Below are 20,538 nucleotides of genomic sequence, written 5' to 3' on the forward strand. Positions count from 1 at the left end.
ACAGAGACATAGCTCAGCAGAAAGCTTTCTGTTTCAGGAAGTGAACTCCTAGGCAGATCTGACTGAGCATCAAGTCTTGATCTATATATCTTGTTCACAGCTGATGGCAAGCAGCAGGGGAGTGTTTTTGTGAAATCACTTTGTTGTTCTCTGAAACTGTAGCTAAAAGATGCTGTGGTCAGTAGAGAAACCACAGTAACAAGCACAAGCTTTTGTTCATATATTCTTCATATATATTGTGGCTGTTTGTGTGGGGTTTTTTTTTTTTCTGTTGTTGGCATTCTGGAATGCATTTCTTAAATGCAGGCTAGAAAATAGAATTTACAACTTGGATACATTTTGAGATGTATTGTAGTAGAAGAAAATACTTCAAGTGTACGGAGTTGTAAATCTTAGATTAGGTTAAAATTAATATTTCCCTTTTAAGGAGTGGAGGGATTTTTGTGGTGAAGGGATCTAAAATTATGCTTTTTTTTATAAACAAATTGAAAAAGGCTGTTAATTTTCCTGAACAGTTTAAAACCTTTGTTCAAGTTTGCCATTAGGACTAGAATCAGCTCTTCATAACTCACTATTCCAATATAACAAAACCAGTGTAATTTTGCAAAAGGTTCGAAGTAACTTTTGTGTGCTCTTAGCTCCTTAATTTTTCAATTTTAGGGTTGATACCATGTTACATATTATTGCTCTGAATACTCCACAGTTGTAATTGTTTCTATTGGGGGGAGGATGAAGCAGAAAAAATACAGTCTACTCAAAGGTAGAATTGTTGCACACTTAAAGCTATGATCTCACTTATCATTGCAGTGTCATCTAGGTAATGAGGCTCATATTTGGCAGTAAAAAAATAAAGGTGTTTGCTATATTACTGAAATTAAATTTCTAAATAATTTCACATTTCTAATCTCTTCAGCATTTTCCTGTCTTCTGGACTAAAAAGTCAAAATCATAGGTGTTGCAAGGAGGCTGAATTTTTTGCCTGACTCCGGGTATCTCATATGGAACTCCTCCACTTTCTGGGGAGGAATTGCATGTGCCTTGTTGCCTGCTCTCAAGCTGAAGGATGTAATCTTCTTTGCTCCCTGGATGGTGACAAGTAGTAATCAGGTGGCAAACCTGCTGCTTTTGATATCCATCGTTTCTTCACAAGTAAAAGATTTTTTTTTCCAGAATACATTTTTAAGAGAAAAATACTCAAAATACAGTAAGATTAACATTGTGCATTGTTATTTTCCGTCAAGTTTTCAATGTTTTTTGTCTGAGGACACCTGAATATTTTTAGAGTTCTTTTGTAACATTTCTGTGGGAGTTTGTCTCCCTGTGATATTTTAATCTTGAGTACTCCTTCAATTAATATCCTTGTTTCCTCAGGACAAGACTTGAATATATAAGAAGACAAAATACCTGTCTAGGTCTAGTGTCTTTCAAGTGCCTTATATAAAACATGTTTGTTTTTCACTTACCCCTCTTTTAAGCTAAACAGGGAGCCTTCCAAATCATTCTAGTAACTCACCATAAACAAGTATATATTGATAAGCAGGTGCCAAAGCGATGTTGTAACATTTTTATCACTGTTTAAAATTGCATAGTAATTCCACGTCTGTTTTCAAGAAATATAAAACTTTAATTTTTTATTTTTTTTTTTTTAATCTGAGTCAGTACAGGTGTTTAAAAGAATGTTTTAATCAGCTTTACATCATCAAAGTGTAGCTGGCTAATTACTTTTTCCTGATGCTTGTGGTTGAATCCCGTTCAGCATGCTCAGAGCTCTCAAAATTTATTCCAAATGAGCTGCCTTCAAAGGATGCTGGCTTCCAGACTGGAGTCACTTAGTGGCTTGTGTCTGGGTTTTTTTTTTGTTGTTAGGTTATTTTGTTTGTTTGGGTATTTTTGTTATTGGGGTGGGGGTTTTAATTGTTTGGGTTTGGGTTTTTTTTTCTTCATTATTTTAGAAACTTCATGTACTATGTAGTTAAATTTACCCATATAACTTTGGTTATGTTTCAAAACTATAGGATGTTCTGGGCAAAGTATCTGTGCAGTAATTAATATATGTTCTGTAATTACTCAGGAGTTGATCTTTTGGTGGACCAGCCATTTTCTCTTGAAACATTGACATCCCTGGTGGAACTGACCCGTTTTGAGACCTTGACACCACGGTTTTCAGCCACAGTCCCTCCCTGTTGGGTAGAGGTCCAGCAAGAGCAGCAGCAAAGGCGACATCCTCAGCACTTACACCAGCAGCACCATGGGGATGCAGCTCAGCATACTCGAACTTGGAAGCTCCAGACAGACAGGTGGGTAGGTAGCGATGCAGAAAGAATCATATGAGTATTGTGTGAGTAGTTTATACAGTGGATTTAAGCACATATTTCATGCAATGTAATTGTTTTAAAATAGTGTGTAAGTTTAAGAACTTGTACTTTAATTTCAGATAGTAATCCCTCTTTGGTAGTTTGTGTTAAAGGTCTTTGTGAGATTGCCAGAATTGTCTTAGTGAACCTTGAGGCAGATTGAAAAATCAAGTTTTCAACTTGTCTATTTTTGTTTGCCAAATGTTGCCATTTCATTATATAATTGGACAAGCACATTTGTCAGAATTACAAATATTCTTAATTGTTTCTATAAAAGTCTGATTCACCCCTCTTATGCATACACAGATTTTTAGTACTTTTTTTTTTTCAAATGGGAAAATTAAAGCTGCAGGTGCCAGTGTGACTAATGAGCTGTCATAAATTAAATTGTATTGTAATTTATTTAAAAATGTGAAGATAGAATCTGGATTTACTTCTGTTCATGTCAAGTTAAATCTTTATACAAGAGTCATTTACTTAAGCCATTATATAGCCGTGGCTGTGCTAAAATTTAACCAATATTTTCATTGAAATGAACTGCACTGACATGGTATGGGTAGTGCTGCTTAGTTTTTTGCACGTAACTTTAGAACTTGGAATTCCTCTAGACTAAAGACTAAAACTAGAACCTAAAAACTGGAATAGCAGTGTTGTGGTCTTGAAGAGTTGTTTAAAAATGTACCTGAAATAGCTTTGCATAGTTTTTTGGAAAAGTGCTCAGAGAAACAGAATAGAGGTAGAAGCTGTGTTTTGTGTTTTATCAAGGGACTCAGGTAATACAACACTACAAGATCTTTTGGGTCAGGCTGTCACCTATCTGTACCACTGATGTACAAGATTTGGGTAGAAATACATAATCTGAGTGTCCATACTGTGTAAATAGTGAAATAGCCAAAGGATTGTAGGGGAGCTAGACGTCGTGTATAGTATGTGTGAACAAATTGTTCCAGGTGAGAAAATGGGTCCAGAAGGTAATAGTTGCAGGTATTTCTGTGGCTGACACCTCAACATGAGCTGAAGTTCCTTTAATTAAATGGTCATAAGCTGTGGTTAAAGACTTGTGATGCATTGTAGACTTTAAAATTTTTCTCTTTGTGTAAGTAAAATACTCTAACAAGTGGAAAGGAGGTGGTTCTTTGCAAAATAACTTCCAGTTCAAACTACTGATTATCCAGTGTGTTCAGTAACAGTTGAAAAATAAAAAGCTACCAATAGGAATATATAAGGAAGCAAACAAGTACTAGCTGTTAATTGGAAGATGATAGGTTGAACATTAGGATATGAGTATTGGTTTTATTAGAGGAAAAGAATTATGCCTGCTGCGATTAAAACAGTAATGTAAAGAGGTAAAGTTACAAGTTTTGATTTAGTACTGGAAATCTTTGACAGCTGCTAAGTGACTCATGATGAAAATGATTAAATTACAGCCCTTTTGTTCACAGAGTAGAAAATACAATCTTAAGACTGAGAGCAGCATAAGCTCTTCATTGAAAGTTGTCTGGGAAGAAACTTTGATTTCTGGATTTTTTTTTTTTGGTCCTTATTCTAAAGTTCCTTTTATCTCCTGAGTGTCTCATACTGATTCCTATCAAGATGTGAGATTACAGGGTTAGATGGATGAGTAATGCAATTTGATATGATAATTGTTTTGTTTCTCAAATAGATAGGGGATAATCCTGTAAATGTATTTTAGGGAATGGCTTTATATTACACTTGCACTCTTTCAATCCTGTTTCTTTATTTTAAAATAGATGTGTAACTAAGAAAACAGAAGAGCAGAGTCTGGTTTAACTTGTGAATTACCTAAAATATCCGTATTTCCCCTTCAGTGGTAATTTCATTGAAATGCTAAATTGGATTAATCCTGTTTAAAAAAATAAAAGTATGTGAATTCCTAATGTGCTTTGATAAAACAGTAACATCTGAGTTTCTGTGTTTTCTCAAATTTAGATAGGAAATATTTTCTGTTTTCACCTAATGCAGACATACTTGAAAATACATGAAAGAAAGAGGAGCTAGGTACTGATCTGCTTGTGGTATTTAAACTTGGAGTGGGTCTGCAGCTCAAAGGTCAGTTGTAGTGGAAGATCAAACATTTATGAGATCTTCTAGAAAAGGAATAAAGAAGTGTGTTAGAGATATTTTGTAGTTGTGAGAATGATGGTGTATTTGCATTTAGAACATGGTCTTGATTGTGTAGTCTTCTTTAAAAAGGTGCTGTAGAATGGTTTCAAAGGTGATAAAAGCTGCTGAAAGAACTTGCCTTAGAGTATCAGAGAAAAGTCAGAGGATGGATATGCTAAAATGTGAAAACATTAAGGAAGCAAATTTTTTTTTCTTATTTGAAACTTCACAAATAAAGTTAATGCACTTAAACAGAACTATGAGAAATTAAAAAGCTGCTTAAAGGGGAGTTTTTCATTCTTCACAGAATTAGATTGTGACGTTCATTGCCACAGTTATAACAAGTATTAAAGATCTCTTTACTGTTGGATTAATATGAGACCTTCATGGAGGATCATTATTCCATACATGCCTATTGAGAGATACTTAAAACTTCCTTTGGGGCATCATTCCAGGAAAAGAGTAACTGCTGGTATTTATAGTTTTATGGTAACAGAACTGCAGTGAGGGTAATAGGGAACCTTTTCATTGCTACTTTTATCCAAATGTTGATTTGCTTTCTCTTATCAGTTAGCTTTTAACATGTTTTTTACAAAATGAATGTGGGTAACAGCAGCTTGAAAGACTTCTACTTCAGGAATTCATGTGGACGTCAACCAATGCAGTATAAGGTGTTTTTTTTTCCTCTTGTTAAAGAAAGCATGCACAGATGGAGAATGCACTGGGTAATGCTGCTTGCTTGATCTGAATTTTCTCTTAACACTGGGTCACTGTCTTCTTTTTTTCCTGACAGCAACAGCTGGGATGAGCATGTCTTTGAACTTGTTCTGCCAAAAGCCTGTATGGTTGGACATGTGGACTTCAAATTTGTTTTGAATTCAAACATCACAAACATTCCCCAGATTCAAGTGACTTTATTGAAAAATAAAGCTCCAGGCTTAGGGAAAGTCAATGGTAAGCAGGAACTTGGTATAGTTCAGATTATTTCTTTTCTTAAGCTTATTATTCTCTGTGATATGTATTAGAAGAATTGCTTAGAATTGTGTATATATTTGGTTTTACTTGTTTCCATTTTATTCTTCTGCTCAGCATCATGGTCTGTTTTCACTTACTGTGTTTGAAGGTAAATTGGGGAAGCAAACCAGGTAAACAGTTTCAAAATTGTGAATTTTACACAAAAAGATACGTAGCTCAAAAAGGTTGAACTGAATTATTGTTCTGTACTGCTTGAATCCTCAAGTCATTAAATAATTGTAAACCATCCTAGAGATTGACTGATGAAACAAATGGTGCGTTTTAAAGTTCTTGATATATTTAGAAATATAATAAATTATTCCAAATCACAGAAGGAAGTTATTTGTCAGTGCCTCTTGGATGCATGAGAGAAAACAGCAAGTGTTTTTTTCACAGCACAAGAATAATAACTGACTTACTTGGGAATTCTGTCATCATTTGGCTCCTTAAGTAAGCTATGCAGAAGCTGCAGTATGATTTTACCTTTTGTTCTTTGCAGTTTTGACAGGGTAGACCAAAGTTATGGACGCTTTTGCCTAGATCCAGCTAGGAGTCTTCCCAAGTAAGATCTCTGCATCTTACTAGCTCGCAGAGAACCTGTGAGGGGGTAACATAAATTGACAAGTCACTTTGATGTGGAATTATTTGTGCCTCTATTGGGATTTTCCTGTGGTGAGTGTTCATTGCGTGTCCTGCTGCCCTGTCTGCCAGGGATGGAAGGTCTTACATGCAGCTCTTCCTTTTATTGAGACATTAATTGCTTGTCTTTATCTGGACACCTCTTTCTGAAAACCTTCTAGGAAACCAGTTTTTCAGAGGAATCTTGCTGTCACATCTTATTAAATTGGTGGCTGGATATAAAATGTGTTGGGGAGAAGAGAACAGAAAATGTGATTATAAAAGCTCTTTTTCATTTTCTGTTTTATTAATGCTAAATAAGAGCATTCCAGCTAAAAAATAGTAACAGTGTTCTAAATTTTGAAAAGGAATACAGGCATACCAAAGGTCATTGACATGCTTTCATACAACTCACTCCTGGTATCCCCCAGTGTTTAACAAGAAAAAAAACTGTGCTGGAGATGCTTCCTGAAGAAATCCATTAAACTGGTAGTTATCTGAGAATAAATTATTGTTGCATAGTAATATTCTTGGAGAAATGTGTATTCGTGTAGGATACAAGATATTTTAAGTGTTTTAACTGAAGTGCTAGCTGTGACTGCAGGACAGTAGTCAATAGGTGTTCTTGCAGGTTCTTCCTTTGGTTAACACTTGAAGAAAAACTAAATTTTTAACATGCAGCAGAATTTTTTTCTGTCAAAGAGAAAAACAGGACAGATATTCCATGTTGCTTTTCTGAACAGAACCTGCTTTGTTTTCAGCGTGAATTTTAGAATTCATTTGCAGATCTGAATGTCAGAATTACTCTGAAAATCTTCAACTGTGGAACAAAACAGTAGAAGGAAAGCTACACTTTTTTCCTTAATGTTTCTGTATTAAATATTTCTCAGGAAACAGTTCCATGAGTTGATAATTCTTTGAAGATATTTAATTTGGCTGTGAAATAGATCGCTTTTTGTGGATGCTTTACAGTACAGAATACAGATCATAATATGACAGAGATCTTCCAGAAAGTGACATTTCACTTTCTTACATGCAGTGTAGCAGAATTTGCTTTTCCCTGTTATGGATAAGGTGGAGAAGACGTGATGGGGAGGGACAAGGTGTACACAGGCAGTATGGAAGGGAGTGAGAGAGGTGAGAGTGCCTGCAAGGCAATCTTGGTATGATCTTCTTCTGTTGGAGTCTGTAGGATTGGGGAGCCACAACTAACCAGTGTCTTCTCAAGTGTTACTGCATTTTAGTTGTTGCCTACCCTTTTTCAATTTCATGGGTTTTGGAAAAATACCTTAATGACACTTGTCTTTTTTTCTATGCAACGCTGAATGCAGCAATAGGGCACTAATGGTTTCATTATAGGGGAAGACAAACCTAGGTAATTTATATCTGTACTGCATATTAACCAAAATCTTCCAATCCTAGGTATATGTAATATTCAGGATTGTTTGGTGGCTCTTGAAAATACATAAAATCTTCAGAGTGAAATTCAGCTAAAACCCCCCGTTCCCATCTCTCCTTCCAAGGAGGAAGAAAGAAACTGAAATTTGAAGATAATGAGATCTAAGGAAGATGTGTAGGGGAAAGTTTATTTAGTCAATTTTTTTTTGTATGACAGGAACCCTGGAACCAGCTAAATATGTAGTGTGTAATAATGGGAAGGCCAGAGGCATAATTCTTCCAATTTCTTCAATGTTTTTGATCTGGCAGTTAATTCACTGTATATGCTGGTTGTTTCTTTGCTTGCATGTCCTCTTTGTCTATGATTGATGAAAACCATTGAATTGAAAGAAAAGCTGTGCTTAAGTATTAACAAAATAACGTCTGATGTGCATTCAGTAGGAGCAATCCAGTTATTTGTAGTTTAAATTATCAAACTTTCAATACCAGAATCTAATAACTTTGGAGTAATCTGGAGTTGATTATTAGGAGAAAATAATATGTGCAAAGCAGGCTGTTTACAGGTCATTTGAAGAAATATTTTAACTGTTTGCTTCAACTTGAGTTGCAATCGTGGTATGAAAAAGAGGCGTTTGTGTATTTGTGGTTCTTGTATTAGAAACAGTGTCGTGGGCAGGAAGCTGATAAATTTTCTATAAAAACTACTGCTTCTGTTTTCTGTGAGCCTTAAGTAATGTTTATGATACCTTGCTAATATTTTTATTTCTAGAAGCAGCAGTAGACAGGCAGATCACGTTTCCTCTATCTCCAGCTCATAATATTGAAGTGGAAAGAAATGGAAAACCAGGACTGGTTGAATTCAATGAAGAAATGCAGTATATGGATGTAGAAGAACCACAATGTAAGTTTTGTTCCTTACATTTTGTTTAAAATATGAGCTTGCTTTTTTCTTTTTTTAATGATGCACAGGTGTTTCCTTGCAAAAAATTCTCAGATATTTAAAACAACTATTTTCTCAGCCTTCTTCAGTATGTTGCCTCTCTCACAGGTCTGTTTACCGTAGAAGTTGAAAGTTTAACCCAGACACACCCATAAAAACCCAACAATAAATCCCACAAAACAACAAATTACTGCAGAGTTTTGGTACTTTAAAGTAGATTAGTATTTATTTGAACTTACAAGAAAATAGATTGATATAGCACCTTTTGAATTTAAACTCTTGCCCTGTTCCAGCAGTATTTTACTTGTTTACCTTAGCTAGTTTTAGTAGATTTTTTTACTTTGCGTGCATGGACTTGATAGAGATTGCTGCTGTAAACCAACAAAAACAATGAACAGCTAGTAGGGAATTCATGAGTAGTCATGCTGACTTTTGGCCACGTAACACTTGCTGTGCCTGTTGTTATAACCTTTTAACGAGTACTCTTCCACAAAATCTGTTAGAGACACTCTGAAAGGCAGTCACATTGGGTCTGAGTGAGATCTGGAGACTAAAAATTGATAGGTGGAGTAAATCAGTTCCAGAACTATGATTCTTTTTCTTGGTTCTTTCGACAGTCTTATTTTACACATTTTGTATTTTGTGGCTCTGATGAGCCAATCGATGTACATATTATCCTAATAATATAACTGGAAAGGCTTTGAAAACTGTCATTTACCTTTATTGATTTCACTGGAAATGGTTAAAAGTGAACCTCATGTAATCGTTAGTTTTTCAGTGTTGCATTGCATATATTTATTGATCAGAGTTTGACATGGTGTATTTTTAACCTATGCAAATGATCAGATTTTGTGACTCAATTATGAATAATTCAGGTCCATATTACCCATATTTTTTAAGGTCTTAGATTGTGTCCATTTCTGGAGGAACACAAGGAAGATATACTTTGTGGTCCAGTATGGCTGGCTACTGGACTTGATCTATCAGGACATGCTGGAATGTTGACTCTAACAAGTCCAAAGCTTGTTAAAGGTAAACCATGTTATTTTGTTATTCATGTGAAGTATGTGTGAATAAAGTGCATTGTGTACTTTTCTTGTCAGACTTTGGTTTGTATTTGTTTTCACATTGCCAAATTTTCTTTTATAACGTAATAGTGACTTAACTTTTCACATTGATGCTCAAGTACTGGAATAAATGTATCTGAGCTTTGCTTCTACACTGTATCTGTGAATTTTAAATCTGTTTACAACTTGCCCCTATTAAACTATGTAAATTTTCTTTCCCCCCCTTCCCTCTTTTTTTTTTTTTTCTCCCCACTTTTAGGCATGGCTGGTGGCAAGTACCGCTCATTTTTAATTCATGTTAAAGCAGTGAATGATAGAGGAACAGAAGAAATCTGCAATGGTGGCATTAGACCTGTTGTTAGGATACCATCTCTCAAACCTCAGACTAACAAGGGCCATTCCCTTGCTTCACTATTGGCAAAAGTAGCAGCAGGCAAGGTAATGACTGGCCAAGAAAGACACCTGTGTTAAAGTTGTAGAAATGGTATGATTTATTGAATCTGAAAATGAAGCAGCTGTTAGGAGAGTTAAGATCCATTAAAATTTCTTTTTTAAGAGTTAACGCTGTGTTAACACCTTCAGGAATCAAGAGTTCAGCATCTTTTAAGTTGTTTTCTCTGTGCAAATTTAGCTGAAAAGTTCTGCTCTGCCACTTCCCCGTTCTGAGCACTTGATTTTGAAACTGGTGTGTGAGTGTTTTCAGTAGTGCACACACCTCATCCTGCTACAAAGCATTATATTTGTGTGTGTATATATTACTCTTGATGGTTGTAAGATCAGGTAATACAATGTACATTTTTTAGACACTATTAGAAAGTTTAAAACATAACAAACTACAGAGCATTGCTAAATGTGATTATCTATATTAAGGCAATTATTTGGTTGATGAGAAAATGAACATGGGCCAACTTCAGTGTGCGCTCACAGTCCAGAAAGCCAACCGTATCCTGGGTTGCATCAAAAGGAGCGTGACCAGCAGGTTGAAGGAGGTGATCCTGCCCCTCTACTCTGCTCCTGGGAGACCTCACTTGAAGTATTGTGTGCAGTTCTGGTGTCCTCAACATAAAAAGGACGTGGAACTGTTGGAACAAGTCCAGAGGAAGGCTATGAGGATGATCAGGGACTGGAGCACCTCCTGTATGAAGATAAGCTGAGAAAGTTGGGCCTTTTCAGCCTGAAGAAGAGAAGGTTGCTTGGAGACCTCATAGCAGCCTTCCAGTATCTGAAGTGACAGGACAAGGGGCAACTAGTTTAAACTTAAACAGGGGAAGTTTAGATTGGATATAAAGAAGTTCTTTATTGTGAGGGTGGTGAGGCACTGGATTGGTTGCCCAGGGAAGCTATGAATGCTCCATTCCTGGCAGTGTTCAAGCCCAGGCTGGACAGAGCCTTGGGTGACATGGTTTAGTGTGAGGTGTCCCTGCCCATGGGAGGGGGGTTTGGAACTAGGTGATCTTAAGGTCCTTTCCAACCCTAACTATTCTATGATTATATAAAAAGTGGTCTATTTTATTACATTGCTCAAGCCGAGGTGAGATTTTACTCAACAGTATTTCTCTGAACTACGTATACAAATGAAGCAGTCAAAACTAGTGTGATTTATGATTTTTTTTCCTCTCTAAAAAAACCAGGAAAAGCCATCTAGCAAAATTGAAGCCACTAATTCTTCAAGAAAATCAGATAATCTGAGAGGCTGTGACTTACTTCAAGAAGTATCTGTAACAATTAGAAGATTTAAAAAAACTTACATGTCAAAGGAAAGGTTAGTAGGTATTTTTTAATTCTAAAAAATATTAGCTTTAATTACACCTACCATTAAACACTTCAGGATAGCTCAGGTCAAACTACAGTTTCAAATTATTTCATAAACATGTCTTATGGAAAGTCCTGTAAATTGCGGGTTTGAGAGCACTGTGCTATGCAGTTTGGTAGAATAACACCATGCATAAAATTGTATGTTGAGTGATTATCTGCTTGACTGGAAAAGACAAATATATATATGTTTTCTTGGTGAATTAGCTAAATAATTTGGACACGGTTTTGGTTCTTGTGTGTGCTTGGGTTTTTATTTGATTTGGTTTGGGCTTTTTGTTTTTGTTTTTTTTTTAAGAAAGCATCTTTCCTTTTTGTTTCCATGTTGTCTTATTTCTTACAGCAGAGAATGTATTTGTCAAAAAGTTTAGAATCAAATGTAACTAACAAACTGTTACTCAACAACTGGTTAAAGTCTCTATGAACTGGTACTGCAGACCTAAATACAGATAATACAGTATTTAATTTGTTTGTAATGATCTTAAAGAGGCTGCAGAGAGGTATGTGCAAGTGGTTGCCAAAGAGTGTTGTAGATGGTGAAAGTTTGTGTAGGTTTAGAAGTTACCAGACAAGTTAATAGGAAGAAAAAAAATCCTTGAAGGTTAGTAAATATACACTAACCTCAGAAGTTCTGTGAGCAGAAAATAGACTGAGAATGTTGGGAGATATCACATATGCTTATGTACTACTTTTACTCTCATATAGGCATTTTTTTTGGCCACTCCTAAGACAGGATACTAAGCTGGAGGACCACTTTAATGGGAGAATGGCCATATTGGATAATTCTGTTTCTCATTTCCTTCCCTTCCTCCCTAGAGTTCAACGGTGTGCCATGTTACAGTTTTCAGAGTTTCATGAGAAGCTGCTCACCACTCTTTGTAAGAAGACAGATGATGGTCTGACTACAGAACATGCTCAGAGTCTTGTACTAGACACGCTTTGTTGGCTGGCTGGGGTGTATTCAAATGGGCCTGGCAGGTAAGAGAACTTGTGTTTAAAATAGCATGGCTATTTCTCAGCATTAGTTCTATTTAAAAAAATGAAGTTTTATATGGTTCTCTAAAATATGCAACTTGTTGTTACAGCTCAAAGGAAGGAAATGATAGCTTGCTTTCTAAAACACGTAGATGTGTCTCTGATATAATACGTGTTTGCTTCTTTGAAGCTGGGCGGAGCATAGCTCACAAATGTGCACGATTTCTTGCACTATGCATCAGGTCAGTGCTAATTGTTTTGATATTTTTATATATTTATATTTTATGTATATTTTGGAGGGTTGCATGCAGGTCTGAATTGTAAATATGTGTTCGTTATCGTTTACCATCAAATTTATAAAGCAACAAGATCTGGAAGATCTGCTATGGAAAAACATGTTAGGCTATGACTGCAAAGAACATCAGTGTTTCAACTTCACATTATGGGCGAGATTTGCTCATACTTATTAAATGCTAAAGTGTCTGTGTGGTTCTTTGTAGCAATGGCAGGTGTGACCCAAGTCAGCAGGGGTTTGGATCAGTTCTTCTAAAAGCTTTACTTGACAATATGCCTCTTTTGCCTGCTGCTGCAACAGGTGGTATGTATACAAAGTTTGTTGTCGTAAAAATGCACTGTACATCGTTGTTTGGCATATTTTGTTGGGTTGTCTTTTGAAATAAGAATTAGATAATTATTCAATTAGTAACAACTGCTTCATGGAGTGGTCTGCTAGATAGTATCCAGATATGAAATATGCATTTGTAGACGATGTAATTTTAAACAAATTAAATAGGTTAGGACAGAGTGCTAAGGCACTGAAAGGTGTTCAGCACCCACACATTCTCTTGACATTCTCTCACATTCTGTGAGAGTCAGGATTGTCTGTTACTTCTGAAAATTAGAAGATTTATTCCAAGGAGCCTGGCTATCTGAATGATGTCCATCCAGCAATCCATTTCTGTTACTTCTGCACCAAAAAGAAATTTTTAATTAAATTCCTTCCTCATCTGCACTGCAGAGTAATGGTATGTTAGGACCTTGTTGAAGCCTTTTGAGTGCCAGATAGAATGAAAAGATGACATTAGTACTCATATTTGGGGTGGCAAGACCTGCTTTGTGTTTTTCACAGTATGACGCTGTTGAACTGCATCTAGTTTGGCATCACCAAGGGGTCTTGCAGGGAAATTAGTTTGCAGTCCAAAATGCTGGTTGTGCTGCCATCCAGATAGAAACATTTATCATGCAGCTACTGAGGGTCTGGAATGCTTGGGGAGAGTTGAAGGAGGAGGCCAGGGTTTGTGTTTCTGTATAGAAACACTGCACTATGCTTTCAGAACTGATTTGTAAAGGAAATAGTGCTTCCAGCAGATACAGAATAAGGAGACAGCAGCCAAAACCAGAGAAAGAGTAAAGTACAGAGTAAGGCTTGGCTCTGGAGGAATTTGCACCCCTGGCCTAAGCACCTTAGTGTATCAAGAGCATTTAGATTCTTGAGCTTAGTAGAATCAGTGGGCAGAAGCAAAGAGAGAACTATATGCAAAGCTGTCTCTTGGAAACCATTTTTTCTTCGATTATGAATTAGTTGATAAGAGAATTTGAAGTGCTTGTGGAAAGTAATGATTAGAGGATGATTCTAAATTGAAGTATCTCAAAAGAAAAGTGGAGGGGGAGAATGCTTCCTTGTCTGGATTTAGTAACCATTAGGTACTTCATTGCTTATGCATCAGTGTATTCTTTCTGAGTGGAAAATGCATATCATGTTTCACCTTGAATTAATTTTTTTTCTCTTTTTTTAAATGCAGGATCTGTGTATTGGTATTTTGTCTTGCTGAATTATGTAAAGGATGAAGATTTGGCAGGATGTAGTACAGCTTGTGCATCATTACTAACTGCTGTGTCCCGACAGTTGCAGGATCGCCTAACACCTATGGAAGCATTACTTCAAACAAGGTACTAAGAAATGTGGTGGTTGTAATCTTAATAAAAACGAGCATAGAAGCTAGTGCCATCCTCTGTTTTTCTAAAAAAATGTTGGCCATTTAAAATAGTAGGATTTTTCCATGTTACTTGAGCAAGCATTAATTTTTACAGTTCTAGAAAATAGTTTTGATTTGTGCAGAGTTCAAGAACTAGAATCATAGAATGGTTAGGGTTGGAAAGGACCTTAAGATCTAGTTCCAACCCCCTGCCATGGGCAGGGACACCTCACACTAAACCATATCACCCGAGGCTCTGTCCAGCCTTGCCTCGAGCACTGCTAGGGATGGAGCATTCACAACTTCCTTGGGCAGCCCATTCCAATGCCTCACCACCCTCACAGTAGGGAACTTCTTCCTTATATCCAAGCTAAACTTCCCCTGTTTAAGTTCTAACCCGTTACCCCTTTTCCCGCCACTGCAGTCTCTAATGAAAAGTCTTTTCCCAGGATCCTTATAAGCCCCCTTCAGATACTGGAAGGCTGCTATGAGGTCTCCACGCAGCCTTCTCCAGGCTGAACAGCCCCAACTTTCTCAGACTGTCTTCATACGGGAGGTGCTCCAGCCTTTTGTAGAATTGCACCTTTTTGTAGGAATTGACTCATCCCTTTATATAGCATGGTTCAAAGTACTTCCTCTACACAACGTATTTGAGATAGAGTTGTTTTGTTTTGTTTTGTTTTTCCTTTCCAGTTGCCCACTTTTGAGTTTGGTACATACGACATTTCAGATTAATTAGTGGTGAACACGGCTGCCTGTATCTCAAGGGAAGTTTTTTGAAGTGAGCCCCTGTTCTTGGCATCCTTAAAGCTTAGATTTTTTGAATGTTTCTAGATAGTGTTGTACTGATTCTCTTCTTTGAACTAAAGTTGCTTTCTAACTGAGTATCTCCATAGTTAGGGTAAGAATAGCATGAAACAGCTCTGTCTGCTCACATATTTGATTATGGTAGCTTTTGTCTTTAGCAAGGACTGACTGTTCCCTGACTTAGTTTACAAATTTAGACAGAATTTACTGTCTTTTTCTTTATATGTCTACAGATAAGAGAATACTGTAATTTCTCTTTTTTTTTCTGTAGAAGGTAAGTATTAATACCTTTTTTTTTATATAATTTAGCAGGTACCCATTGCTTTACTCTTTTTTCCTTCTCTCTTCTCCCTGAGTTGTATTTTACCATATTTGTGTGCATTTACATTGCAGAGTTTCTAGTACAGATTTTTCCTTCTTTGTTATTGTTTCCAGGTACAGTAGCCAACCATTTGTTAATCAAATAAAAGCAGATGTCTGCTTAAAGGACCTTCACATTCACATTGTTTTAAGACAGTTAGTACTCATTTTACTATCCTGTGCTGCAATGAAGCAAGTAAAACTTGCAAGGATAAGGCCAGATGGCTGTGTTACATGACTTGCAGTTCAGAGAATAACAAAAAAAAGGAATTTCAGACAATATTTTAGGCTGTCCCACAATAGAGCAGGTTGGTTTGTCTCTATCAAATCTGACGAATTTCTCCAGCTTGTTTTTGAAAGCATCTAGTTAAAGTAGTGGTAGAATTTAATTATTCTAAATACTTTAAGCTATTACATGGCTTAATTTTTCTTATCATTAAGACTTGAACTGTTTCATTCTGCCTGTGTCTAATCTGAAATATATTTTGCTGCAGCTAAAGGCTTCTAATGTTTGTGTCCTGTCCACCTTAGCGATACTTAATTCTTAACAAATTTTGGATGTCTAGAGGATGTTTGTATCTTGATTGTGTTCTTCAGATCTGTAGTTATTCTTAAAGTATTTCCTTTAGCCTTTTTCTTTGGTTCACCTCTTTCTTGAATTGTGGTACACAGAATTGTCCAGTTAAGATCACTTATGAGTGAAGCAGAAGAGATTTCACATATCTTATATTCATTACTCACAGATTAATAGGGTGATGGGGCCTTTTATGTGACATAGTTATCCATTCTTTGGGGTTTTTTTATTGATGTATCTTCTATAGCCTGTTCTGGAAAGTGTAGCTAATGCATTTTAAGACTGAACCTCATCATTCCTGCTGGAAGATCAATAAAAGGCGCTGTTCTTATTTAAATATATTCTGTCCAACCCAGATTATTTCACTCTCTGCAATATTCAAATTCTGATCCAGTTCTACAAAGGTTTTGTAACCCCTTTTTATGTTTTATCATGTGCTTGCTTAATAAATCGAACTCTTCACTTAAATCATGCAAGTAAAGCAGTTTTAATGTTGAACTGACCTAGTGGATTAAGTTTTTGAATCTGAGCTCTAAAACAGGTTGAGAAAGTACCCTGCTGAATTTTGTCTGACCATTTTTGTGTATTTTAGTAACCACTATACAGTAGCATGTTGTCTCATGTTTGCTGCATGTCCTTTTTTCCAGGCAATCTGGATTCATTTTATACTTGTTATTTTTAATACGAAGTTTTTATCTTAAATTTGGTACCTTTTTAGGTGCTTGTTATTATTGTCCTTCTTTAGAAAGTCATTTTCTGACTAGTTACAGTCTTAGTACTGTGTAGCAAAAAGCATTGAGCTTAGCCAATATGGAGGCATTTTAATATTCAGAGACGTCTAGAGCCTGTCCTGCCTTGTTGCTGGTATATAATGTGCAATACTATAAGTATTCATGAAGACATTTATCCTTTTGTGACTACTTGAGGAAAAAAAGGCACTTAAACACTCCAGCCTTCTCAGTGTTACTTGCTGGGGGCCTTCCTCGCCTGCTAAAGAATGGAGAAGTTGCTCCAAGGCAGAGAAAAGGGGGTGGAGGAATTTCGTGTTGCTGCTGGTGTGTTTATGAAAGTATTTCATATTTCGGTTCTTAGCAGTCAAACCACAAAGTGTTACATGTTTCTTACGGTTGTATCTACACAGATGCGTTCTTTCTTTCTAATCCTGTTGAATAATTTGGCCTGATTTACATTTTTTTTTCTCCTCTTGTCAGTTGCTGTTAATGGGTATTGGTACACAAAAGAACCCAACACTGTCTGTTATTACTTTGAATTTTCCTTATCTTGGCTTATAAAACAATAATTGATTGGGGACTACCTTGTTAACTGAGGGATTATATAATTTTTTTTCTACTGCCAGAGTAAGAGTAGTAAGATCTTCTTCTGTTGAGATACTTAGAATACTCACAAGTATTGATTGGTATTCCTAGCAGCATTTCCTCTTTTCATCGTACTATAGCTGGAATGACTAGCTGAGGTTGAATTAGTTTTGCTGTTTTGGAAAACAGTACTGTGTATTTATTAACTTCAGATAAATGTCTGATTTACCATGTGCAGGCATACATATTGCTGTATCTAATTGTCTGAGACTTGTAGTTTCCATGTCTGAGTGTGATAATGTGTTACGTCTCTAGGACAGTGTTACATCTTCAGAACAACTTAGTAACAAAGAGTTACTTACTTAGTGTTATAAGCTGTTTGAAAAGGTCACTTAATAAATCACTTTCATGAAATATAATACATGGTAATTTGTAAGATATGTCAATTGAATAAAAAGAATAGTTTGGAATATAGAAAAATGTGATGATTAAATATTTGGCCTTTTTCTATAACTGATTTTATATAAATTCTTGGTGTTTGAATAGTGTTGTCTTGTTTTGTTTGCAGATATGGATTATATAGTTCACCTTTTGATCCAGTTCTGTTTGATTTGGAAATAAGTGGCTCTTCTTGTAAAAATGTATACAACAGCAGCATCGGAGTACAGTCAGATGAAATTGATTTGTCTGACGTTCTATCAGGTATGTATGTTTTACAGTTACCTATCATGGAAGAATTAGTAATTCTTTCTACTATACTGTTTTCCTTTAGTGAGGATGGGATTTTATACTTGCTGTTTTATAGCTGTACATAATGAAGTTAGAGATACTCTTTGCTTCTTGAGATCTCTTACATTTCCTGTAGACCTTAGGGCAAGAAAAGAGTCTTTTTGGTATCTGTTCTTTTCTTATCCTGTCGAAGATCTAAGAAAAGGCTAGGGATTAAACAGAAAGGCTGCTGTCATTCCATGGGTCTGAATTGTCCAGGAAGCACCTGTCCCTTCTATTGAGCAGCTTCCTTGAGATGTGTTATTACTCATTTAAACTAGGAGCCACCTTATAGACAGAGAAATCTAAATGGATTTTTTCTGAAGTTGGCAAGCTGCCACATGGCACTCTTTTACTTTAATATTATAGATTTAATGAGATGTTCTCTGTTTCAGACACATTAAAATACTTTAAAGTATATTTATATCTGCCCTCTTAGGTTAGGTCATAAGTGAATCTTTAGGCTTTGGAACGTCCTAAGAATGAGACAGTTTTTACCTTTCAGGAAATTATTTTCATAGCAAGCAAATTTATCAGTCATAGTGACTTCTTTCCTTGCCTTTTCTTGTATGCTTTTGTCCATCTCCTTCCCATCACCTTCCATACATCACTGTGAATTTGTTAGTATATTGAGTAGTAGTCTAGTTTTTATTCTAACTTGGTGTATGATCTTGGTCTGTTATTTTTTTTCTCTTCTTTCCAGTAGCATCAATACTTTTGCAAGATAAGTTTCTTACAGCGTGGAAAGAATAGACCATCGTGTATAATTTTTATCTGGAATTAAGAAGATTGCACTATGCTACTGCTGTCACATTTGTTAGTGTGATTTACTAAGAGACTCTGCTCAGATTTGGCAACATTATCCATTAAAAATATATTTCAGTTTATATTGTGGATGTGATAGTGTTAAGGTGTTTGTTCCACAAAGTGAAGTAGTAAAATATGTGGATTATGTTTAGTTGTTCCTTTCAGCTCTTCATGACTTGAAATGTCACTGTTAAGAAAACATAAGCTCATTGTACAGATACTTATTTCTCTTTCAGGAAATGGAAAAATAAGTAGCTGTGCAGCTGCTGAAGGTAGTTTTACTTCCCTTACGGGACTTCTGGAAGTTGAACCTCTGCACTTTACCTGTGTTTCAACTAGTGATGGAACTAGAATAGAAAGGGACGATGCAAGTACGTTTACTGGTATATACAATTTTTCATTTTTTCTACTTAGCATAGTTCCACAATACAGTTATTTTTAATTGGACATAATGAACATTGTGTGCCGAACAGACTGCATATAGCTTTGTAAATGTTGAAATGTGTTTTGGTTTTTTAAATAGTTACTTCTTGGAGCTTAACAAATAAACAGGTTTCTAAATGTATTAAATTGGATCAATCTGTTTCTATCAAAGAGGGTAACATACAAGCTTGCATCTTTACTTTGCAGCCTTATGTGGCAAAAGAATTCCAGAGTATTCTATAATGAGAATGTTGCATGTATCATGAGTGTGCATAATCTATAAACCATATACTTTGTAATTCAAGACAAGTGCTACTTTGTAGCAAGAACTGGATAAAAGGAGATCTGCCTCTTGTTATTACATGGCTCTTAACAATTAGTAAGGAATTAATTTAAAGGTGTGTTTTATCATTCATTTTCTACATACATGTTTTTGTTTTGTTTTGTTTGCTTCATGCCAGTGAGTACCTTTGGGGTTACCCCAGCAGTTGGTGGCCTCTCTTCTGGAACAGTTGGGGAAGCCTCGACAGCACTGAGTTCAGCAGCCCAGGTAGCTTTGCAGTCTCTCTCTCATGCAATGGCCTCAGCCGAGCAACAGCTCCAGGTGCTGCAAGAGAAACAGCAGCAGCTTTTGAAGCTTCAGCAACAGGTTGGAGGCTATTTAGCTATTTTTAATGGTGTCTCTAAACTTCAAAAGCTGAGAAAGTAGTCACAGAGCTAGTCACCTTTTTTTTATTATTATTATTTTTTTCCTTTTTTTTTCTCCATACTGTATGTGAGGAAGGAACAGCTCTGCACTGTTATTAATGCTGAGAGTGTCTCCCATGCTTCTTTGGTCTTTCTGACTTATTCTTTTTGTTATTTTGAGGGTGGGTTGGGAGTTTATAATCAAAACCAAGTCTTAATATGTAAGCGTATCAGTCTGAAACTGAAAAAGCCCACTGAAGTGAGAAGTGCAAATGCTGACACAGGGAAGTACCAGTCATAAAGTCACTGTCAGTATGAAGCTTGGCTGTGCTGACCCTGTTTTGCTGTTCACTTGTAGGTATTTTATTATTTTTGATTTCTCCAATTAATTGCTCGCATTCCTCAGCAAAGAAGGTTAAATTGAGTAGTATTTTATTTTTCAGCTTCTAGTTGGCTATCTAACATGCCTGTTTTGAAGGTAGCTTGGATTTATTAAATTTAGTTTTATAATGCTGCTC

The 20,538-nt window shown here is 36.1% G+C and overlaps 1 protein-coding gene across 1 annotated transcript in view; it reads left to right on the forward strand.

The window, feature by feature from the left end:
• Window positions 1-20,538, forward strand: part of BIRC6 (baculoviral IAP repeat containing 6) — a 169,147-nt gene that overhangs the window by 33,538 nt on the left and 115,071 nt on the right. Inside the window, exons 12-24 of the mRNA XM_034060268.1 lie at window positions 2,072-2,297; window positions 5,272-5,432; window positions 8,278-8,409; window positions 9,349-9,480; window positions 9,775-9,953; window positions 11,147-11,277; window positions 12,144-12,305; window positions 12,413-12,544; window positions 12,803-12,900; window positions 14,105-14,252; window positions 17,904-18,037; window positions 19,147-19,293; window positions 19,795-19,982. Of these exons, the coding sequence (XP_033916159.1) occupies window positions 2,072-2,297; window positions 5,272-5,432; window positions 8,278-8,409; window positions 9,349-9,480; window positions 9,775-9,953; window positions 11,147-11,277; window positions 12,144-12,305; window positions 12,413-12,544; window positions 12,803-12,900; window positions 14,105-14,252; window positions 17,904-18,037; window positions 19,147-19,293; window positions 19,795-19,982 (1,970 nt within the window). The remainder of the gene's footprint in view (window positions 1-2,071; window positions 2,298-5,271; window positions 5,433-8,277; window positions 8,410-9,348; window positions 9,481-9,774; window positions 9,954-11,146; window positions 11,278-12,143; window positions 12,306-12,412; window positions 12,545-12,802; window positions 12,901-14,104; window positions 14,253-17,903; window positions 18,038-19,146; window positions 19,294-19,794; window positions 19,983-20,538) is intronic.

The sequence above is a fragment of the Melopsittacus undulatus genome, chromosome 3 (genome assembly GCF_012275295.1).
Source record: "Melopsittacus undulatus isolate bMelUnd1 chromosome 3, bMelUnd1.mat.Z, whole genome shotgun sequence".
Classification (NCBI taxonomy): Eukaryota; Metazoa; Chordata; class Aves; order Psittaciformes; family Psittaculidae; genus Melopsittacus; species Melopsittacus undulatus.